The sequence below is a fragment of the Carica papaya genome, chromosome 8 (genome assembly GCF_054855325.1).
Source record: "Carica papaya isolate Zhongbai chromosome 8, ASM5485532v1, whole genome shotgun sequence".
NCBI classification, from domain to species: domain Eukaryota; kingdom Viridiplantae; phylum Streptophyta; class Magnoliopsida; order Brassicales; family Caricaceae; genus Carica; species Carica papaya.
In genome coordinates this window covers 968,991-988,321 of record NC_142316.1, presented here as the reverse complement: position 1 = coordinate 988,321, position 19,331 = coordinate 968,991, and the positions used below count along the sequence as shown (strand labels likewise).

Sequence of the window (19,331 nt, the reverse complement as noted above, 5' to 3'; positions counted from 1 at the left end):
TACTTGTACTTTTAAATTTGTCATAAAAAATCCTCCCGAAATAAAACCGAAAACTAAATTACTAAACCAAACAAACACAAGTATTTGACGAGAATATATTTAATGTTATTAAACAAAAAGATTTTATAAACTAAACAGCTGAAATAAGCAATAAACTCACTGAGATACATTTTTTAAGATAATATATCCTTCAACATGATTTATTTATAAATTTGATTTGGAAAAAGAAAAACAAAACAAGCAGCACAAGTAACCTGGCAATTTGTTGGTGATTTGACCGGGCTTAACTAAGGTTTTTATTTAGATAAATTTTAATGATGATTAATTAATATATAATTATAATAGTAACCGTAATTGAATAGTAATAATATAAAATTGTAATGATAAAATTTTTTTATGTTTGGATAATAGTATATTAATGTATGTTAATGGCATATTTTTATTTAAATGATAGGATGTTATAATTATATTTTTAGTTAAATTATTATTTTATTTTTATATATTATATATAATAGTAAATGTTATAAAAAAAATATGTAAAAAAAAATTATTTATTAATATAATTATATTTATATTTAAATAAATAATAATTATATATAATTAAATTAAAATTTTATATTTAATAAAATTTTAATTATTAGAACATATATAAAATTGATTAAATTAGATGATAATGTAATAGGAAACAAATAGAATACTCATTAAATACCATTAATTTAGTGGTTTAAAAATTCACTTTAAAACTTATCAGTCAAATATCATTTACTATTATTAAAACAAATATAATTTTTTTTAAATATTATATATTAAAATTTTTTACGATCCAAATAGCGAATAAGAGGTGTGTGGTTCTTTTATTTTTTTCTCCTTTTTTTTTCAAATATGTTTTTAAGTTTTGAAACAGCAGCTCTTTTTTATCCTTGGTAAATTATAGTGATAGCTAGAGAAAGAGAACTTCGAATATTTTTTAATATAGATCACGCAAAATTTTATATTTTAATTTTAGTTTTCACTAAACTATTAGTTTTAATCGATCATTAAACCTGCAGTACTTAAGTTTGAAAAGTATTCATACATTCGTGCATATTTTTTAATTTTAAATTTTAAAAGTTATTACCACTAATATAATATAATAATTAAGTATAATCATAACAGGGATTAGCCTTTGGCTGGAAATGTTTGATAAATTTGGAAATCTTTGGCTGGGAATGTATTTAAAAGATCAGAATTACTTTAATGTATTAATCCAGGCAACCAACCTACCTGCAGAAAACAGAAGATAAAGAAGACAGCACAACTATGAAGGAACCGAATTAAATAACGATACCTCTATCAACAAATGGTACTTACAGTTTAGCATGAAAGTATCATCTTTGAGCAAAACAAAAAAAAATACTGACCAAAATGAAGAATCACGAATACAAGCCTATGAATATATATAAGTTAACATGGATAGAAAGAAAGAAGTTTGGAATCTCAGTTCAAATATTTCACACAAAAAAAAATGAGAGAGAGAGAGAGAGAAAGAAACTTGCGAGCAACAATCCTATCAAGGATGATTTTATAAAGAAATCTGGAAAAAGGTCAGGCATCTGACAGAAAATCGTACGAGTAATTTTTTGGACAAGTATTATGGACTAAAGAGGGCGCAATCCATGAATGTGCAAAAAGAAATGAGATAAAATATCAAGATTTTTTCCCTTACGACAATTATCATCGTTAGACAAAATATGAAAAATTTGGAACCGAAAAATACCTCTTATCTTGCTCTCTCCAAATGGTTCAAAAAATGGCTCAGGGAATAAGAATTCTTGCTCTTGTCCCCATGGATGCAACTGCGACAAAAAATCCACGTCTCATAACATGGAGTTGCAGCACTTTCCTGCTGCCTACCTCTTGTTTTTCTTTTCCTTCTGCCTTCTCTTTCGTTCTTCTAATAAAAAAAAAAATCATTTGAATTTTGTACAGAAAGAAATCACTTGAATAATCAGAAGATCCAAATCGTCAATAAACAAAAGTGGCGAGTCACTGAGAAGATGTTATCCTTTCTATCATCAAAAGCAGCACGACCAACAGATCACAACACTAAGAAGGTGAAAACTCCACGTATAACAAAACAGTTGCAACACAGCTGCAGAAAAATGAAATATCAATAGCAAGTAGAGAAATTAACTTATTTACTTTCATAAAATTTGTGGCAGATAAAGTGCATCATATAATAAAGTTACATATAAGCCCTACTAAGAAATAACAGCATAACTAAATTTTATTATAAAGAAGTTGGCTACCAATTAGGCATCTGTTGAGATCCTTCGTGTGGGAAATATTTATGGGTTAGTTCACAGGAAAATCTAAGAGAAAACGTTTATTCAATGATTTCCTTCCTGGATGACCTGCTTTTACTGCTAGCACTAAGGGCTTGATAGAGAGAACCTTCAATCTACTGAGTTTAACGAACTCAAATTCCAGGATAAACCATTCCTGTTATTCACAAGAAGTTTAGGCACAAGAGAATACAATCCGTAAGCTCCCATAACCAAGAACAGAAGTGCCCAGCACATTAAGAGAAACTGACAGAACTTTACTACATAACCTAAGCTACTCATAAGTAACTATCAACAAAGCTGCTCATTGAATGGCACTACCCTGACCAAATTTTCTGCACTAACATGCTAACAAGTTGACAGCAATTGACACGAGCATCATGATCCTCCAAGAGAATTTCAACCTACAGTGTCATGCCTAGTTGCTTCACGAAATGCAAAGATAGCACCAAACCCAGATGGTTATTGCAACCTTATTGGTTGGTAGACTTCCTTGCAGTACCACTTCTGAGCCATTCACTTCAACTAAAATAAATGAAAATGATGCATGAACTTTGATTTGTACGGTTGAAAACTTTATTCAAGGCTTCATGTCTTTACATGTAGCAGTCACTATCCACTATCACATTTTGTACAGTGGAACCTGCTAGATCACTGCAATCGTTCATTTCTCACATCTTCAAAAACAAAAGTCTCCGTAGTTCTTGACAGATAGACAAACCAACACTAATGAAAACAATGTACCCTTGCGCCTTCTATACCTTGAGGAAAAGGAAATCTCATTTTTCATTGCAAGATGCTCTTTCTTACGTTTAATATGAGAAAAGGTTTTAATAAAATATTTCATTTGCTTTAGTGTTTCTGACATGCAAGTAACATACCAAAACCCAAAATGCTGAAAATAATAAAAGCCAAAATGATCATTAAGCACACACCTTCATGCTTTGGTATTTGTCCGGACAGAACTAAGCCGAGCCAAATAATTGCTCTCAGCAAAATCATGTATTGTGCGAATGTTTCTTGACCCTTCAAGCTCAGGTTTTCCATACTCATCCCTCAAGAATTTTCTACAGTCAGTAGCATCCTGGAAGGTGATGAAGTATATAGATTACTTTTCAGGCTACAATTTGAAGACAATAAAATTGATATATGACTTAGACAATAATCCTCGAAAAGAAAATTAAGATATGCACCGTACAAGGTAAACCAGTGCAAGTGCCCCTCGAAACAAAAAAGAAGGTACAGACCAAGTTATTCATCTAGAAATTTAATAAGAAAACTACCATTCATGCATGCCAATGGGTTAGTCAAAATAAAATTCAAAGAAACAGCATTTTTTAGATGGTTAGTTAATTGTGCTCTAATTACATAAAAGTACAATAGGCTCCTTATCCCCAAATTGGCATTTTTCAGAGATAAAGAGATCTTCATTTTCCAATTATCTATTGCACTATTACCAATATATTAAGCAAACAAGTCAAAGTTGAAGCTGCACCTGTAAGAATTCCAACATTTGCTCTTCAATTGTACCACGCATTGCTAAAGTTTCCACATGAATGGGACGAGTAGCACCCATCCGATGTGCACGACTAATAACTTGTTCTTCCATGCTGATTAGGTTTCAGATAAAAACATAAGAAACATTTAGAAAACATGGAGCAGCAGATAGCACGTTCAACAAATCTCTGAAATTGTGTGCCCAAAAATGAATAAGGTTCCTGGCTAAGCAACACAAAGGATTTTACTCTTTGGCAAAACAAGAAAAATGGGGAAAAAAAACAAAACCTAATGCTTGAATTGTCATCTATGGCTTCAAGGCAGAAGCAAAAGTTGAGAGGAAGACCCAAAAAAATAGAAGTAAATATCTTTTTTTTAAAGAACTATTAGAAGTAAATATCAATGTGGTTTCAAAAGAAATGACAGACGTTTCTCAAATCTAGAGCAAGAGACAACAACAAAAAGAATACCTTCTATCCCATATAAATGACAGACATTTCTCAAATATAGAGCAAGAGACAACAACAAAAAGAATACCTTCTATCCCAATATAAATGACAGACATTTCTCAAATATAGAGCAAGAGACAACAACAAAAAGAATACCTTCTATCCCATATAGGTTCCATCAAAAATACATGTGTTACAAAGCTCAAATCAAGGCCCAATGCACCACTTCCATCCATCAAAAGTACCATACATCTTGCATCATGCTGGAACATGGCCAGTGATTTCATCTGAATACAAAATTTAATTTAGAGTTGACACAAACAGAAAAAAATATCTATGATATATAAAGAGGAATAAGTACCTTGTTACTTGAATGCATTGGACTATACATTCCGGCAAATTTGATGCCAGCAATTGTCAACTAGCCAACAAAAGGGGAACAAAACATATCATAATTGAAAAGTAGAGACAGCATACACAATATAATGCCTAGGCATTAGTACATCAGGGATACCTGCTGTTCAACGACATGTATGTGCTCAAGAAATTGAGAAAATACTATAACTTTCTCTGGAAGTGCCTCATAGGATTCAGCACCAAGTCTAGGGCAGTCCAACTGAAAGAATGCTCTAGAGTTTCCCCTTGTTCGAGGACTGAGATTCTCCTTGCTCTTGGCATCATCGTTCACATTCAAAGAGCAGCTGACATCTCTATGAGCCTCCTGCAACGCCTTCAACTTGTCCACCAGGTAGCTGACTTTACTGCTAGATGTTGATTGCCAATCAGGGTTCCAATCATCCTGCATTAACATCACCATAACATTGGATAAAGTTGTCTTCAAATCCAAAATTCAAAATGGATATGGTCCATCATATTATGAAGCAACCTGCTTATATGAAGGTTGCAACTCAATAAGATCCTTCGGTACAGGCCACTTTGGGTTAGGATTTTCTGGCCGAGCTAATGTTTCAGGAGTCTGCATCTCATACAAGTTTCCACAGCCAGGTAAAGTACACCTTTCATTGTCCAAAGCAACACAATCGAGACACAAGAGATGCCTACAAGGAGTAATGATGGGCAGACGGCACCATTCCTCGCATCTAAGCAAAGCAGGATATGAAGAAGATCAAGAAACTGACTATATATAAGTAATTTAATAGAAAAATCATATAGTATCTCCAAATAGAAGGGTTACCTAAGACAGTTACCACCATAAAGAAGGTTATACTTAATAAAAGCATACTCCTCTGAGATGGGGTCCAGACCATTTTCAACTAACATGTCCATTGTGTCCTGAATATCTTCACCAGCATCAGTTACTTTAATATGGCCAGCCACACAACAAGAGAGCCTGACATTTCTAATTGTTGTAGTACGAAACTTCCACTGCTTTGAATTCAGCAAACTTTCAACATGAGAAGGATCATTCCAGTCAGCCATTAGTATGTTCCTTCTCACTGTAACTACCAATTCATTATAGCATCTTGCATGCTCTTCGGTGAAATTAAGATATGTCACCTTTTTTATGCATGGAGGAATAGTCTGCAAATCTATCTTTCTTGCACTAATCATGCACCGATGTAGTAATTTCAACAGACGCGAGCGACCCTCTTCCATCTCTGCCTCAAACGGTCTAAGTATGCCGGCTTCCCATGATTTCTGATTCTGTCCATAAGCTTCCTCATGAAGGAACTTAAGCATGGGTTGGAGATGTGAAAGCTGACTGTTAGGTGTGTTAGGAGTTGGTGTTCCTGTTAATAACCAACGATTGGAAGCTGTCAAAGAAATGGCCATCTGCAATTTGTTTGTCAGATTAAGACTAGAGCCAAGAGTGTGCCCTTCATCTAACATGATTCTAAGCCAGTGAACTTGCATTAGTGGACTTTTCTTATGGGGACCCCATTCTGCACTTAAGCGATTGAAAGTAGTTATAACAACGTCATAGTCCCAAGCCAAATTGTGGGCAGGAAGCTTCCTTTGATCAGTCCATATGCAAAGCCGCAGTTGACCATGGCTAACATGTCTTTCGATTTGTGTTTTCCAGTGATCAACTAGATTTGCTGGAACCACAATTAAAGTTGCTCTTGACAAATACAACCTAACAGAATCTAATGGCTTGCAGAGAGCGATTCTCAGGGCAGGTAAATCAAATGCCAAGTTGTGGAGACTTCGTGGGTAATACCACCTACTAACAGTCTTTTCTACTCGCTTTATGAGACCAAATGCCTGGAATATTTTGTGGAAACCATTGGCATCTTCAGCAACACAACCACCTAGAAATGGACTTGACAAACCAATTGTTTCCACTTCCAAGAGTTTGTCCGGAGAAAGTTTAGCCAGCCAAGTCAAGGCCTTCTTTGTTTTAGAATTTATTAGAGAAGAATGTTCCTTAAGCACACTAGTAAAAAATGACACGTTTCGATCCTCTCCCCCAGAAGTCCCCTTGGTATAGAATCCCTGTAGGTGTGTTATAGACTGGTGATTATCCCAAGCCTCTTCTGGATCATTACAACTCTGATGCAAAGGGTCAGCATTCATACTGCAAAACCAGGCTGCATTCGCTTCGGCTACACTCGTCTCTAAAAGCCTCCTCCATTTGAAACAGGCATCACACTGAACCCAAGTGTCATCTTGCACACAGTCATCTCCAGTAACTTTCTTTTTACAACTGTACGCCATTCCATATGGCAAGCCATCTTCATCACCCTGAAAGGCACGTCCCACATCACGTGAACTAAACTTCTTCATGGCTTTGTTTTTCTCAACCTTCTTACTTTTACGAAAACCAGGTTTGCTATCATAGGCATACAGAAGATTTTTTCTGATGTGGCTCAGTCTCTGTGTGCATCGAACCATTCCCTCACTCTGCGAAGCCAAATCTGATTTTGTTCCTTTATCATGATATGAATCACTAAATTCAGCAATTTGCTCACCTGGGTTCATTAACCTGACCCTTTTTGGAGAGCTGAGCTTTAAATCATTTACTGGAGAAAATTCATCCAGAGATAACCGCCCCCTACGAACACTTGGAGTCATCACCCTTCTGCCTAAAAACACATTATCACAGGATAAGCGATCACCACTAAGCTCATAGTAGCCACCACTTTGTTCGCCATTATGCAGACACCGCATTATTTGAACCCCATCTGGTGGATCAGCCATTGTTCCTTGTGTCTTCAGAACAAGTGAAAGAGCAGTTATTGTCTTTCCTAAACCAGGCTCATCACAGAACATTCCCCCACGAAAATCCTTGATTGTTGGAGCTACCCCAGTAACTATGTAACCGGAAACAGCATCTACAAAGAAATCAAATCCATCATCAGAATAGAATTTCATGAACAGAGGATGTGGCAGAACTTCAGCATTCCGCTCACGATGTAACATCCATTCAACTGCAGCTCTCTGATGAGGAAAAAGTTTTAATTTCATACACGGCATTACAAATGCAGCCAATGATCTTAGATGGTGACAAGTAGCTGCAATTCTAACAAGATCCATTGGGCCAAGTGTGTTTAATATTTTAATTAGAATATCATCAGCAACATCCCAAATGCCAGATCTGCCAGAGTCAGCCGTTGGTACTATTCTAAAATTGTCAGGCTTTCCCTTATTTGTTACACTAGGTATGCTCCTAAAGATCTCATGAAGTTCAAATAACCTTTTCTTTGATGTGTCAGGGACATCATGGTGCAAATTGCATCCCAGGACATGACAATCAGAAAGGTTCCAAATGTGCCCATTTCTCCAATGAGCCTCTTCCCAATGCATCCCACCATTGACAATCAAACCTCTCTCCCTCCAATCACAACTGCCAGAGAACCAAATTGGGTTAGCAATACATAAAAATTAGGCCAATTTCTCTTCTATGAAAAAAGAAAACTTGACGTAATGTAAACCATAATTACTAGTTACCAAGGTCAAATAATCCACATGACAAGAATTCAAACATAAACACGATCAGAAAAAGCATAATCATTCTCTCAGTTAACATATTCAATAAACTTGGTCAGTTATTACTTACGGTAAATTGCAGCAACAATCTTAACTTTTGGCCTTTGGCACTCAGATCATTGATCTCTAAATTTGCATCTACTTTCTTTAGGACTTCAAACATTTGTAATTTAAACATCCTTTTTAGAGAAAACTTGTACTTTAAATTTGTAAGAAGGAGAAAAGATAATGTCAAAAATAAAAATTTGCTCTTAATAAAGCTTCAAACAGTAAATATTTAATATTTTAAAGATCCTACAGTTTTCAATGCTTTTTCCTATTTAAAGAATCAGTGCAAATTTCCCTATCACTTGTTAGCATGTCTAGGAATGACAAGCCAAGCAGGTTATAGATGTTCTCGCAAAGGTTGATGATGTATGATGTAAAGCTGATAATCTATTATGAGATTCAACCAACAAAAAGGAACGTAAAAGGTAAAAAAGGGTAGGTTAGTTGATACTAACAGCACTATTACCATAAAATAGCATTGGTTAACATAATTAGCAAAGCTGCAACAAAGAGAGAGTGCAATCATCTTAAACATGAACTTCGCTGCATGTGAATGCATCATACAACTCGACAAAATAACTCAGTAAAACTCCAAATAACCCAAAGAAATAGAATATAAAAAAATTATCCATGCAAAGTACAACCAACAAATGCAGGCACTTGTATCTTTAAATTGCTAAAAAACCATTAATCCAGATAGAACAAGCAGCCAATCTGAGCTTACAAGAACCCGAAACTATTCAAGAAATACACGTCAAACCAATTACTAACTCACCTCAAGTGCCTAAACAAGGCAGCAGCAACGGACCCTGATCTGGGGAACTGCCACCCGGACCACAACTCAATCGGTAGATGCACATCCACCAATACTACAGCCCTGACATTTTCATTCTGACCGAGTTCCACATGAATCACTCGCGCAATGATCTTCAGACATTTGTGCATCACCAACGCATGAAGCTGGTGAACCACGCTTAAACTTCCGTTGACCAATCCTATCTTCCTTCTCCTCCTCCTCCTCTTCACTCCCTCATTTTCTCTCTCTGTGCTCCCGCTTCTAACAAAATTCTGAGCCGCAACTTCAACTCTCTTCCCACTCCATACACTTTCTCCCTCTCCTGAACTACCAAGCTTCATCGAATCCTGCCGGAAATCTTCAGCGTTCTCCTCCGAGCAATCCACCGCGGGGGTTTGAACCTCCATAGCTCCGCACTCTGTTTGGTGAGAGGAAACGGTGCCGTTTGGAGGCAGTTTCGAATCAACACGCGAACACACTGCGGATAAAACAATCCCGCTGTCTGATTTGAAACCGACTCCGGCGCCATCGCTGAAAATTCGACAAGGAGTGCCGAAAGGCAGGATTTCCTTGAGACGAGGATGAGTAGGGGAAGCAACCGTGAGGACCGCACAGAGGAAACCGCTGAGCTTGTGATCAGGCACGGCGTCATCCATTGCAATTACCAAAGAGAAAGCTTCAATGTAGGGCTGAGATTTCTTTCTTGATGAACATTATGATGTCGTGAAGAAGTAGAAAACGATTAGTAGGAGAAGACGTGCAAATTACAGAGACTCGATCCGGAACCCGAAGAAAGGAAACACTTAATACATGGAATTTTTTAAAAAGGAAAACAAATTAAGGGTTATACTCGGGTGTTTCCAGTAGTACCGTTCATACCAGTTTTGATTTCTTCGCAGCCGTCGATCTATGATCGAAATAGTATAAGTGTGGGGTCCATTTGAATCCAAATGCTCAGTGGCTAATTGTTTGGAAACCATTAAATAATATAAAATTTTAATTTAAAATATATTATATTTTTTAAAAGTATATAAATAAAACTTTTGGCTTTAAAATTTTTTTATATATAATTTAGAATTACAAATTTCAAATTTAATATATTAAAAATACAAATATAATTAAGGGTAATTAAAAAAAATAAATTAATAGACCTAAATCAATTTGTCATAAATTGTTTTGATTTATAAAAAAAATCTATGATATATAATATAATATAATATAATATATTCTTTAATTTTAACTAAAAATTTATGATATATTTTTAATTTAGTATATACAATAATTTTAATTTCAATTAAAGCATATAATATATTTTTAAAATTTAATATATATGATAGATTTATATATATTTTTTTTAAATCGGATAGATTCAAATTTTATTATAAAGTATGTTAAAATAAAAAATAAATAAATAAAGTTGATGATTTCATATATTTTATCAAAAGTAAATTTTGGGTTTGTACAATTGAAATTGAATGGGACTTAAATTTTACAAAATAAGCTATGAATCTAATCTTTTATCATCCCTCAATATAATATATAGCTATTTTAATATATATATATATATATATATATAAGGAAAGGAATATATTATACATATATGCTACAAAATTTCTTTATTTTTAATAAAGAAATATAAATTAGAATATATTAAAACAATCATTAATTTAATTATTGAAAAAATAATACTATAATTTTTTTGAGATATTTTTAAAAGGTATTTATTATTTAAAATATTGAACTATGTATAATAAATATGAAAATTTATTTTTATTAAGAATATATAATAAATATATAAATTTTTTATTTTAAAAATATAAAAATTTCATTTAATTTATTATTAAAAACATAGTGGTTGTCTCCGGTATCTAACATGTTTATCGCGAAATAAACAAACGTACTGACTAGTTGACAAATGTCGTTACATATGAGTCTCTATTCACATAGTTAAATATTGTATGATCTCCAACAAGTTCTTACTGATGATGTCATGAATATTTTTCGACACAAAATATATATGATGAGCTCTCGTTTACCAAACAATAAATAATAGTTATTTTATTTTTTATATACAAAGAATTAAATCATGTACTTAAATATATAAATATATGTTATATATATATATATATATTAAGCAAACCAAGTAAATTTACGACAATCAAAGCAATAAGCTTTGGGTAACAATCGACAATGAGGGGCTTGAAGGAGAAGAGAGAGAGCTGATAAGAAGATGAAGAGGATGAGCTTCTTCTTGTTTTTTGAAACGGAGTAAATTAACAAGCATCCGCCTCGCCATTTTACCCAACATTAGATCTGCTTTCTTCAACTCATCAACCATATATACGCAGCATATATGTATATAAAATAGTTAGATTCATGTCTTCTTTGAATGGGCTTATTAAGAACAATTATGAAGAAAGATAAACACCAACTTCATGGGCTTTTACACGAGTGAAATCTCCTGCAACATATTCAAGAATGATCGGCATTCAGAATATTCTTGGCCGAGACACAGAAACCATCTCGTCGGCTTTGAAAGATAAGCAAAGACAGCGTAGCTGAATTCTCCACCTGTGTCTTTCGCCATCCTGACCAATAAATTCTCTGCCTCCGAGTCTTATCCGTCTTAGCTAACAAATTCTTAACCGCTAACATCCGCAACCCAGATTGCCAGTCTAGTGAGTTGCCGATGCGGTTCCCTTCTTCGCCACAAAGGGATTTGTAGATATATATCTCAAGAAATTCGATAGCATTCGCACATAATCATGGAAAGAAAAAGAATATTGAAAATCAATGGCATAAAACCAACAAACTAAGCTAAGAATCCCGCTGCTCCCTCCACAGCGGAAAGGCGAAGAAGGAAACGGTTTCTCCAAAGTACTCAGATCCTCAGTCTGAATTTACAGATTCTGGCGATCAAAAATGTTTTGAAGAAGAACGGAAATGCGGCAGAGATAGAGAAAGTGAGTCTGAAGATTAAAGAAATGCAGCCTGTTAATGACTTCAAGAGCCGAATAGTGAACGGCTTCCTCAAAAGTACGCGATCCTAAGTCTGAATTTAAGGATTCTGGCGATCAAAAATGTTTTGAAAAAGAACGGAAATGCGGCTGAGGCAGAGAAAATGAGTCTGAAGATTAAAGAGATGCCGCATGTTAATGACTTCAAGAGCCAAACAGTGAGAATTGTAGCTCAGATGACATAAATTTTTAGCTCAATTATGTGCGAATGCTATTCAATTTTTTGAGGTATATATCTGAAAATCTCTTTGAGCCGGTGAAGGAAACCAGGTCCACAATTCACTCAGATTGGCACTCTGAGTTACAGATTTCACCTGTTAAGAATTTGCTGGCTAAAACGGGAAAAGACTCAGAGGCAGAGAATTTGTTGGCCAAGACAGCAAGAGACACAGGCAGAGAATCCAGTTATGCCAGTCTTTGAATATCTTTCAAAGCGGACGAGAAGGTTTCGTTCCTCGAGCCCCCACTGTCAAGAATGTCTGAAAGCAGATCATTCTTGAATATCTTCCGGGGGATTGCACTTGTGTAAAAGCCGATGAAGTTGTCTGTTCTTAACAAGCCCATTTCTCACTGTCTCTCTCTCTCTCTGGAATCTTAGTTGATGGACAAGAAACACTCAAATGAAGTTCATCTTTTCTGATTTTTTGAGTTTGGGGTTTGTCTGTTTTTGGTGGTTGGTTTTTCTGATTATCTGAGCTGTGATCAATTCTTCATCATGATGATATTTATATGGAAAATCAGGTTAGAGAGAGGATGAGATTCATGAGAAACCAACCACAGGTTCAAAAAAAATTTCCATACTGGTGAAATTCTTCATATAAAAAGCATGAATCATATATATACATATTGCATGAAGCATGCATCATATATATATATATATATATATACATATATACATATTACATGAAGCATGAACAATTCCCTCATATAACAATTCTCTCTCTCTCATATAATAAGCATGAATCTGGTTTGAACTCATGAAGCTGGTGTTTTTGAAGCTGGAGATAGCATGAGTCTCTCTCTCTCTCTCTCTCTCTCTCTCTCTCTATATATATATATATCGAATCTTAGTTGATGGGCAAGAGTCTCTCTCTCTCTCTATATATATATATATATATATGTGGAATCTTAGTTTATGGGCACGACAATCTTGGTGAAAATATCTGCAAATCTCTTAGTGGTAAGCTAGGATTATTCTCTCTGCAAACAAAGGTAAAAATCATTTCTCTCTCTAATTTTGGGGCTTTGCAAGAATTTCATGTATGTATATATATATATATATATATATCCATGAAACACATCATTATGTATATATAAATTTAATTTATGTGAACTAAACTGTACTAATATTTTTAGTAATGTTAAAGATTATAATATGTATATATAAAAAGTCCAAAATTTCTCCTAGAACTTTTTTTAGCCAAATCTAAATGTTAGTATTTTAGTCAAAATGAGGATTTTGGTATCTTAGTGAAATCTAAATATATATATATAGTCAAAATGAGGATTAACTCAGGCTGAACGGTTAGGTGACCCAAACATGTGACTCTCCAGGAGAAGGTGTGTGTTCCAGATGATAGTGAGTTAAAGAAGGACATCATGATAGAGGTCCATAGCTTAAATTTTGCTATATATCTTGGAAACATTAAAATGTACCAAAATATGCAACCCCGATTTTAGTAGAACGGGATAAAAAGAGACATAACTGAATTTGTTTCTAACTGTTTGGTATGTCAGCAAGTCAAAGCAGAGCATCAACGCCCAGGCGGGCTACTTCAGCCATTACAGATCCCAGAATAGAAGTAGAAATATATCACCATGGATTTCGTGACAGGATTACCTAATGCACGCTCAAGACATGATGTCATCTAGGTAATTGTTGACCGGTTTACCAAGTCTTTCCACTTCTTAACCATCAGGATGACCGATCTCTTGGACAAGTTAGTAAGAATGTATATCCGAAAAATAGTTAGATTGCATGGAGTGCTAGTGACAGTAATGTTCAACAGGGACTCTAGGTTCATTTCTCAATTTTTGAATGACTTTCAGCAAGCCATGAAAACGAAACTGTTCTTTAGTACTACATTCCATCCTCAGATCGATGGACAGTCAGAAAGGACAATCTGTACACTTGAGGATATACTCCAAGCTTGTGTCCTTGACTCCGAGGGCCATTGGGATGACCATCTACCCCTGATTGAGTTCGCCTACAACAATGGTTACCAAGCAAGTTTTGGCATGGCTCCGTATGAGACGTTATAAGGACATCCATGCAGATCGGTGATTTGTTGGAAAGAAGTGGGCGATAGAAAACTGTTCGGCCCAGATATGATAGAGAAGACTACATCCAAAATAGTTAAGATCATGAAAAACATTCAGACAGCTCAAAGCAGGCAAAAGAGTTATGCAAACACCCGGAGGAGAGATTTAGAATTTGAGAAAGACGATCGGGTATTCCTTAAGGTCACTCCTTTCAATGGAATCAGTAGGTTCGGCAAGAGGGGGAAACTGAACTCCTAATTTATTAGACCATTTAAAGTCTTAAACAGAATTTGTACCGCCACCTACAGACTAGTACTGCCTCCAGAACTTTTCAAGGTCCACAATGTGTTTCATATGTCCATGCTACGCAAGTACAACCCAAATCCTTCTCATGTCTTGGCCCACGAGTCTCTTCCACTCCAGGAGAATCTGTACTACGAGAAGTGTCGGTCGACATTGTGGATCGAAAGAGCAGATTACTCAACAACCAAAAAATTTCTTTTGTAAAGGTCATATGGTAGAACCACACACTGAGGGAGGCTACATGAGAGCTAGAATCAGACCTTAGAGTCCAATATCCCCAGCTGTTTGATTGAGAGTGAGAGACAAATTTGAGGGACCAAATTTCTTTTAAGGAGGGAAGAGCTGTAACACCCACAAATTTTTGTGTGGTGATTAAATAATTAATAAATATAAATTTTATTAATTTATTTTATTTTAATGTATTTTGTTTTATTTAATTTAGAGTAAAAAATGAAATAAAATTGAAGGGGATTTAATTGAAAACAATTTTGGAAAAAAAAATGAAAATTTGAGTTATGGTGGTAATTTTTAAAAGAAAAATCGGAAAACAGGGACTGAAACACAATTTTGAGAAGTTTCACCACGTCAGACGCCGGGTCAGCAGCCTTGACCAACCAGGACACGCCATGTGGTAGAGACACTGACGCGGGAGGCCACGCGAAGGGGCAACGTGGGCGATCCACGTGTCCGTGATCGAACGGCTGAGGTCTGTTCCCGTGCGCATGGACGGCCTAGATATGCTCCCTTACGCAATCGAACGGCCAGATTCAAACGTGATTGGACATCCCAGATTGAATCGCGATGGACGGTCCAGATTGGATTGCGATGAACGGTCTAGATTCATTCCATATTTAATCGCGATCGGACAGTCGAGATCAAACAAGATAGACGGTCCAGATCGAAAGCAGATGGATATAAATAACCCCAATCTGCACTAAACCCTAACCCTAACGGTCAAAACCATTCACCGAAGAAGACGACCCAGCCGCTGGAGAGCTGACCACCGCCACCCGCCGCCACACCAGAACCTTTTTCGACCGTCAAAAAAGGTAAAAACTTTTTCTTTTGCATGAAATTCAATTTTAAGCTCACCCATGGCTAAATTGGAGTGAAAAGACCGGCTATTTGGCCGAAAAATACCAGCAAAGTCCGGTGGCGCCACCATGGAGAATTTAACAAAATGGCTCTAATGAGGCCCTTTTCGATTCCCGTTTCGTGTGATTTTTTTACTGTTGTGATCACTGTTTTCTTCTCTACAGGTTGACTGAAGCAAAACGGTCAACCGTAATGTGAGTCGGAGGAGCTGCCGTACCTGAAAGCCCCTCCGCTGGTGAACAGTTTTTAGTATTTTTTGACCAATCGAGATCCTTTAACGTAGTTGATCGCAGAAATCGATGTAAAATCGGTCAAATTTGGCCGAGAATGGCTGACCCGAGGCGGACCACAGCCACAGGCGGTGGTGCCGTCACCGGAGCACGGCGGAGCCGCCATGCCAAATTTTTGAAATTGGCCGAGTTGGCCCTGTGACTTATTTTGGGTTTATTTAGAACATTTATATGTACTATAAGCACATTTCAGTTCCCGGAGAAAAAATTCAGGGAACCCAGGGACCGCTTGTAGGCATAGTAAACTATTTAGCTCTTCGGCGTTAAATCGAGTAAAGATCTCTCACCATATTCTCTATCATAGAATTGAAGTCTAAATAAATAATAATATGGTATTTTGTGCGATTTTAGTAAACATGCATAATTAATTATTGATTGCTAATGGAGCTCGAACTGAAAATTGTTCTCTATTAATCTCTGTTGATGTATTTTACAGTCTAAAAGTAAAACAGTGTCTTATCGATTTATTTTATAATTTGTATGCATGAATTACTGCCTTACGTAACTATTGTTTGATTTGGGATTTGAGACATGATTGCATTACTTTATGTATATTTATTTGCTTATGTGATTATGTTTGATTTGGAAATGGAGACTAAAGAAAAATAGGAAAGTGGTGTGATTAAATAAGCAGATCAAACGGCAGTCTTAATAGATATCTTGGGAGATGGTGGACAAATCGGGTACATAGAGAACCCTACCGTGAATGTTGTCTCATACCGTACGGGGTATGGAGACTGAATAATTTGGTACTCATACCAGACGGGATATGGGGACGTCCCACTTCACCCTCATACCGGATGGGGTACTGAGGTTTAATGATTTGGTGCTCATATCGGACGGGGTATGGGGACGGCCCTGTAATTAAGATTGTTAAAGAAAATGGTTCACGTGTAGCGGAAATATCCCTATAAACCTCCATAGATACTAGTAGGCTGGTGAAAAGAGAAACAGTTATGGTTTAATTTATTGTTAACGGATATGGATTTATAATATGTTTTATGTTACTGATTGTTCATGAAATTATGATTTGTATGATATTATTGTTTTTATAGATTGTTTTTATAAATTCTACTATGGTAAGTGAACGAGAAATGATTTTATGATTGATAAATGAATTAATTAAATTTAATACTCCATTAGTGATTTTCGATTTTATACCAACTTTTATTTCTGTGCCGGTGATATAATGTGATATCCTTATTGGGTTAGTGTAACTCATCCTTTATTTAACAATTTCAGATCAAGAAAACCAGGTTTCATAGCCCGATCCGTAAGAAGATTACGAGTAGATACTAGACATTTTCTATTTTTCATTTGTTTCCTTATTTCTCGTGTTTCTTTCAAAGAATTAATTCCGCAATATTATTTAGTACTTTTAAGTTATTATATAAAGAATGTAAATTTTAAATTTTTATTTTGTTTCCGCACTTAAGTTATTATATATTTCCTTTTAGATTTCCGAAGTCGTTACAGTGTCGGCTTGGCCTTTCATAAGTGGAGACATAATAAAACTTCCAATACTTTCTCTCAAATCATAATAATATTATTTTATCAGATCACTGAATCATTTATTTCTCTTGAAATCTTTTCAATAATACATGTATTAAAATATTTCATTTCATTTGCTTTTTTTTTTTTTTAAAAAGTAATATTTAGAAAGAATGTTTCTATATTTTACAAATATCTTTTATAATTTAAATTTTAAATTAATTTAATTTATATATTTCAATATTAAATAAATCTTGACTATCAATAATCTCATATGAAATTATGAAGATAAATTGTTTGCAAAAATACATTCTTCAATTTTATATTTAGATGAAATAAATCTCGACGATCAATAATCTCATATGATCATGGTATTGTGTGTGTGTATATGTTTAACAAAATCTGCATCCTAACTAATGGATTCCATCGCCCAGACATTGTACTCTGTCGATGGTAATTCAGTTTCGGACTTCTCTCCTTTTCGCCATCCGGAAAGAACATATAATGAGCATATACAGGTCCACTAAAATAAATTTCAAACAAAAAATACACGGCGTTGCAATTTGTTAAGTCTCTAGCTCAATTCATCTTTGTGTTACCCTTCCCCTAACCTTACTACTACTCCAAAGCTGTATAACCCCACTACTACATACGCTTTTCACACCCAAAAACCACACAAGAGGCCACCTTCACCATCACAACACTTATTCGGCCTTTTCAAGTACCACAGCCCACCAGGGCCATCACCCACTCAGTAATACATAATGCCTAGAAACAGAAAAGAAAAATCAGTAGTCTACACACTCATACAGTCGCCTGGACTAACGTTTCGGACCCCAAACAGCAACCTTATGTACCGCCGGCCACCCGTTGGCCACGCACCCACACATAAACGCCTACTTTGGCTGACTGGAATATCAACAGCAGGTTTAGGCAACACCGGCCATCTGTTGGCCACACACAACACACACACAAAGCCGCATATCTTGGCTTTCCGAAATACAAACAGTAAGCTCATGCAACACCGACGATCTCGTGGCCACACACCCACACAGAAACGCTTAGTTTGGTTTTTCGGAATAAGCAACAACCACAGCATATAGCACCGGCCATCCACCGGCCACACACATGCTTCAATCGCCCATCCTGGCTTTGCGGCCTATTGCGCCACTGTCCCATACTGCCTCGGTCAATCCATTGGCCACACACACCAACAGCGTTCTGTTCCGGCTTTCCAATTTTATGGAATACCGCCTCTACACACCATTACCGGCCATCAAGTGGCCACACACACACACACACACACACAAAAACTCGCCTAATTCGGCTTCCTAAAATGACAGAACGGCACATGCTCCCCGACGATTTTCCTTTCCACTCACACTCCTCACTCTAGCTTTTTAAATTGCACCTCTTATCACTAAACTCTCCTTCACTCTTCTCCTGTTATTTCCTCACTGCTCTCTCTCTATTCTTTTACTCAACACACCACAATCAAGCTCGACCTGAACCCTAGCGAATATACATACATTGCCAACACAGAATTTTAAAAATTTACCTACCTCCGGTTTCCATCTCCCTCTGATTCAGCAGAATTTCTCTTCAATCTCGCTTTTCCTAGCCAATTTCAGTCGCCACGTCCCTCACTCTTCTCGGTCTTTCTCCCTTTCTTCCCTCTCTTTTCCCCTCTTCCTTTCTCCTTTTTTTTTTCTTCAGCCCACCACTCCCTTTTATACTCGACCCGGTTCAATCCAAACCGTTGAAATCCTCTACATCATCTCCGCCGTCCATCCTGAAATTCCCAACCT

At 35.9% G+C, this 19,331-nt stretch overlaps 1 protein-coding gene and 1 long non-coding RNA gene across 3 annotated transcripts; one reads left to right on the top strand and one right to left on the bottom strand.

The window, feature by feature from the left end:
- Positions 1–1,531: 1,531 nt before the first annotated feature.
- Positions 1,532–9,881, bottom strand: LOC110824595 (SNF2 domain-containing protein / helicase domain-containing protein / F-box family protein). Of its 2 annotated transcripts, none has more exons than XM_088209283.1 (9): positions 9,045–9,881; positions 5,466–8,078; positions 5,157–5,370; positions 4,785–5,069; positions 4,632–4,691; positions 4,427–4,557; positions 3,820–3,934; positions 3,260–3,408; positions 1,532–1,933 (listed from the first exon to the last, which is right to left on the bottom strand). In XM_088209283.1, exons 1-8 carry the CDS (start codon positions 9,719–9,721, stop codon positions 3,262–3,264), a joined length of 4,242 nt encoding a protein of 1,413 aa, XP_088065409.1. In that variant the 5' UTR covers positions 9,722–9,881; the 3' UTR covers positions 1,532–1,933; positions 3,260–3,261. The 2 variants fall into 2 exon arrangements, with proteins under 2 accessions (XP_088065409.1, XP_088065408.1); XM_088209282.1 differs by having other exon boundaries at positions 1,532–2,131; positions 9,045–9,880.
- A 3,232-nt stretch (positions 9,882–13,113) lies between these two features.
- LOC148240330 (uncharacterized) lies at positions 13,114–17,452 on the top strand. Its single transcript, XR_015814180.1, has 2 exons — positions 13,114–13,294; positions 17,275–17,452. It is a non-coding gene; the product is annotated as an uncharacterized LOC148240330 (long non-coding RNA).
- Positions 17,453–19,331: the final 1,879 nt, after the last annotated feature.

Bases quoted from the DNA above. Each gene is read 5' to 3' on its own strand.
- LOC110824595 (XM_088209283.1), bottom strand. From the start codon at position 9,721: ATGGATGACGCCGTGCCTGATCACAAGCTCAGCGGTTTCCTCTGTGCG. The intron at 4,692-4,784 runs GTATCCCTGATG...TTTGTTGGCTAG, and splicing joins TACATGTCGTTGAACAGCAG to TTGACAATTGCTGGCATCAA. The intron at 4,558-4,631 runs GTACTTATTCCT...TTTTGTATTCAG, and splicing joins CAATGCATTCAAGTAACAAG to ATGAAATCACTGGCCATGTT.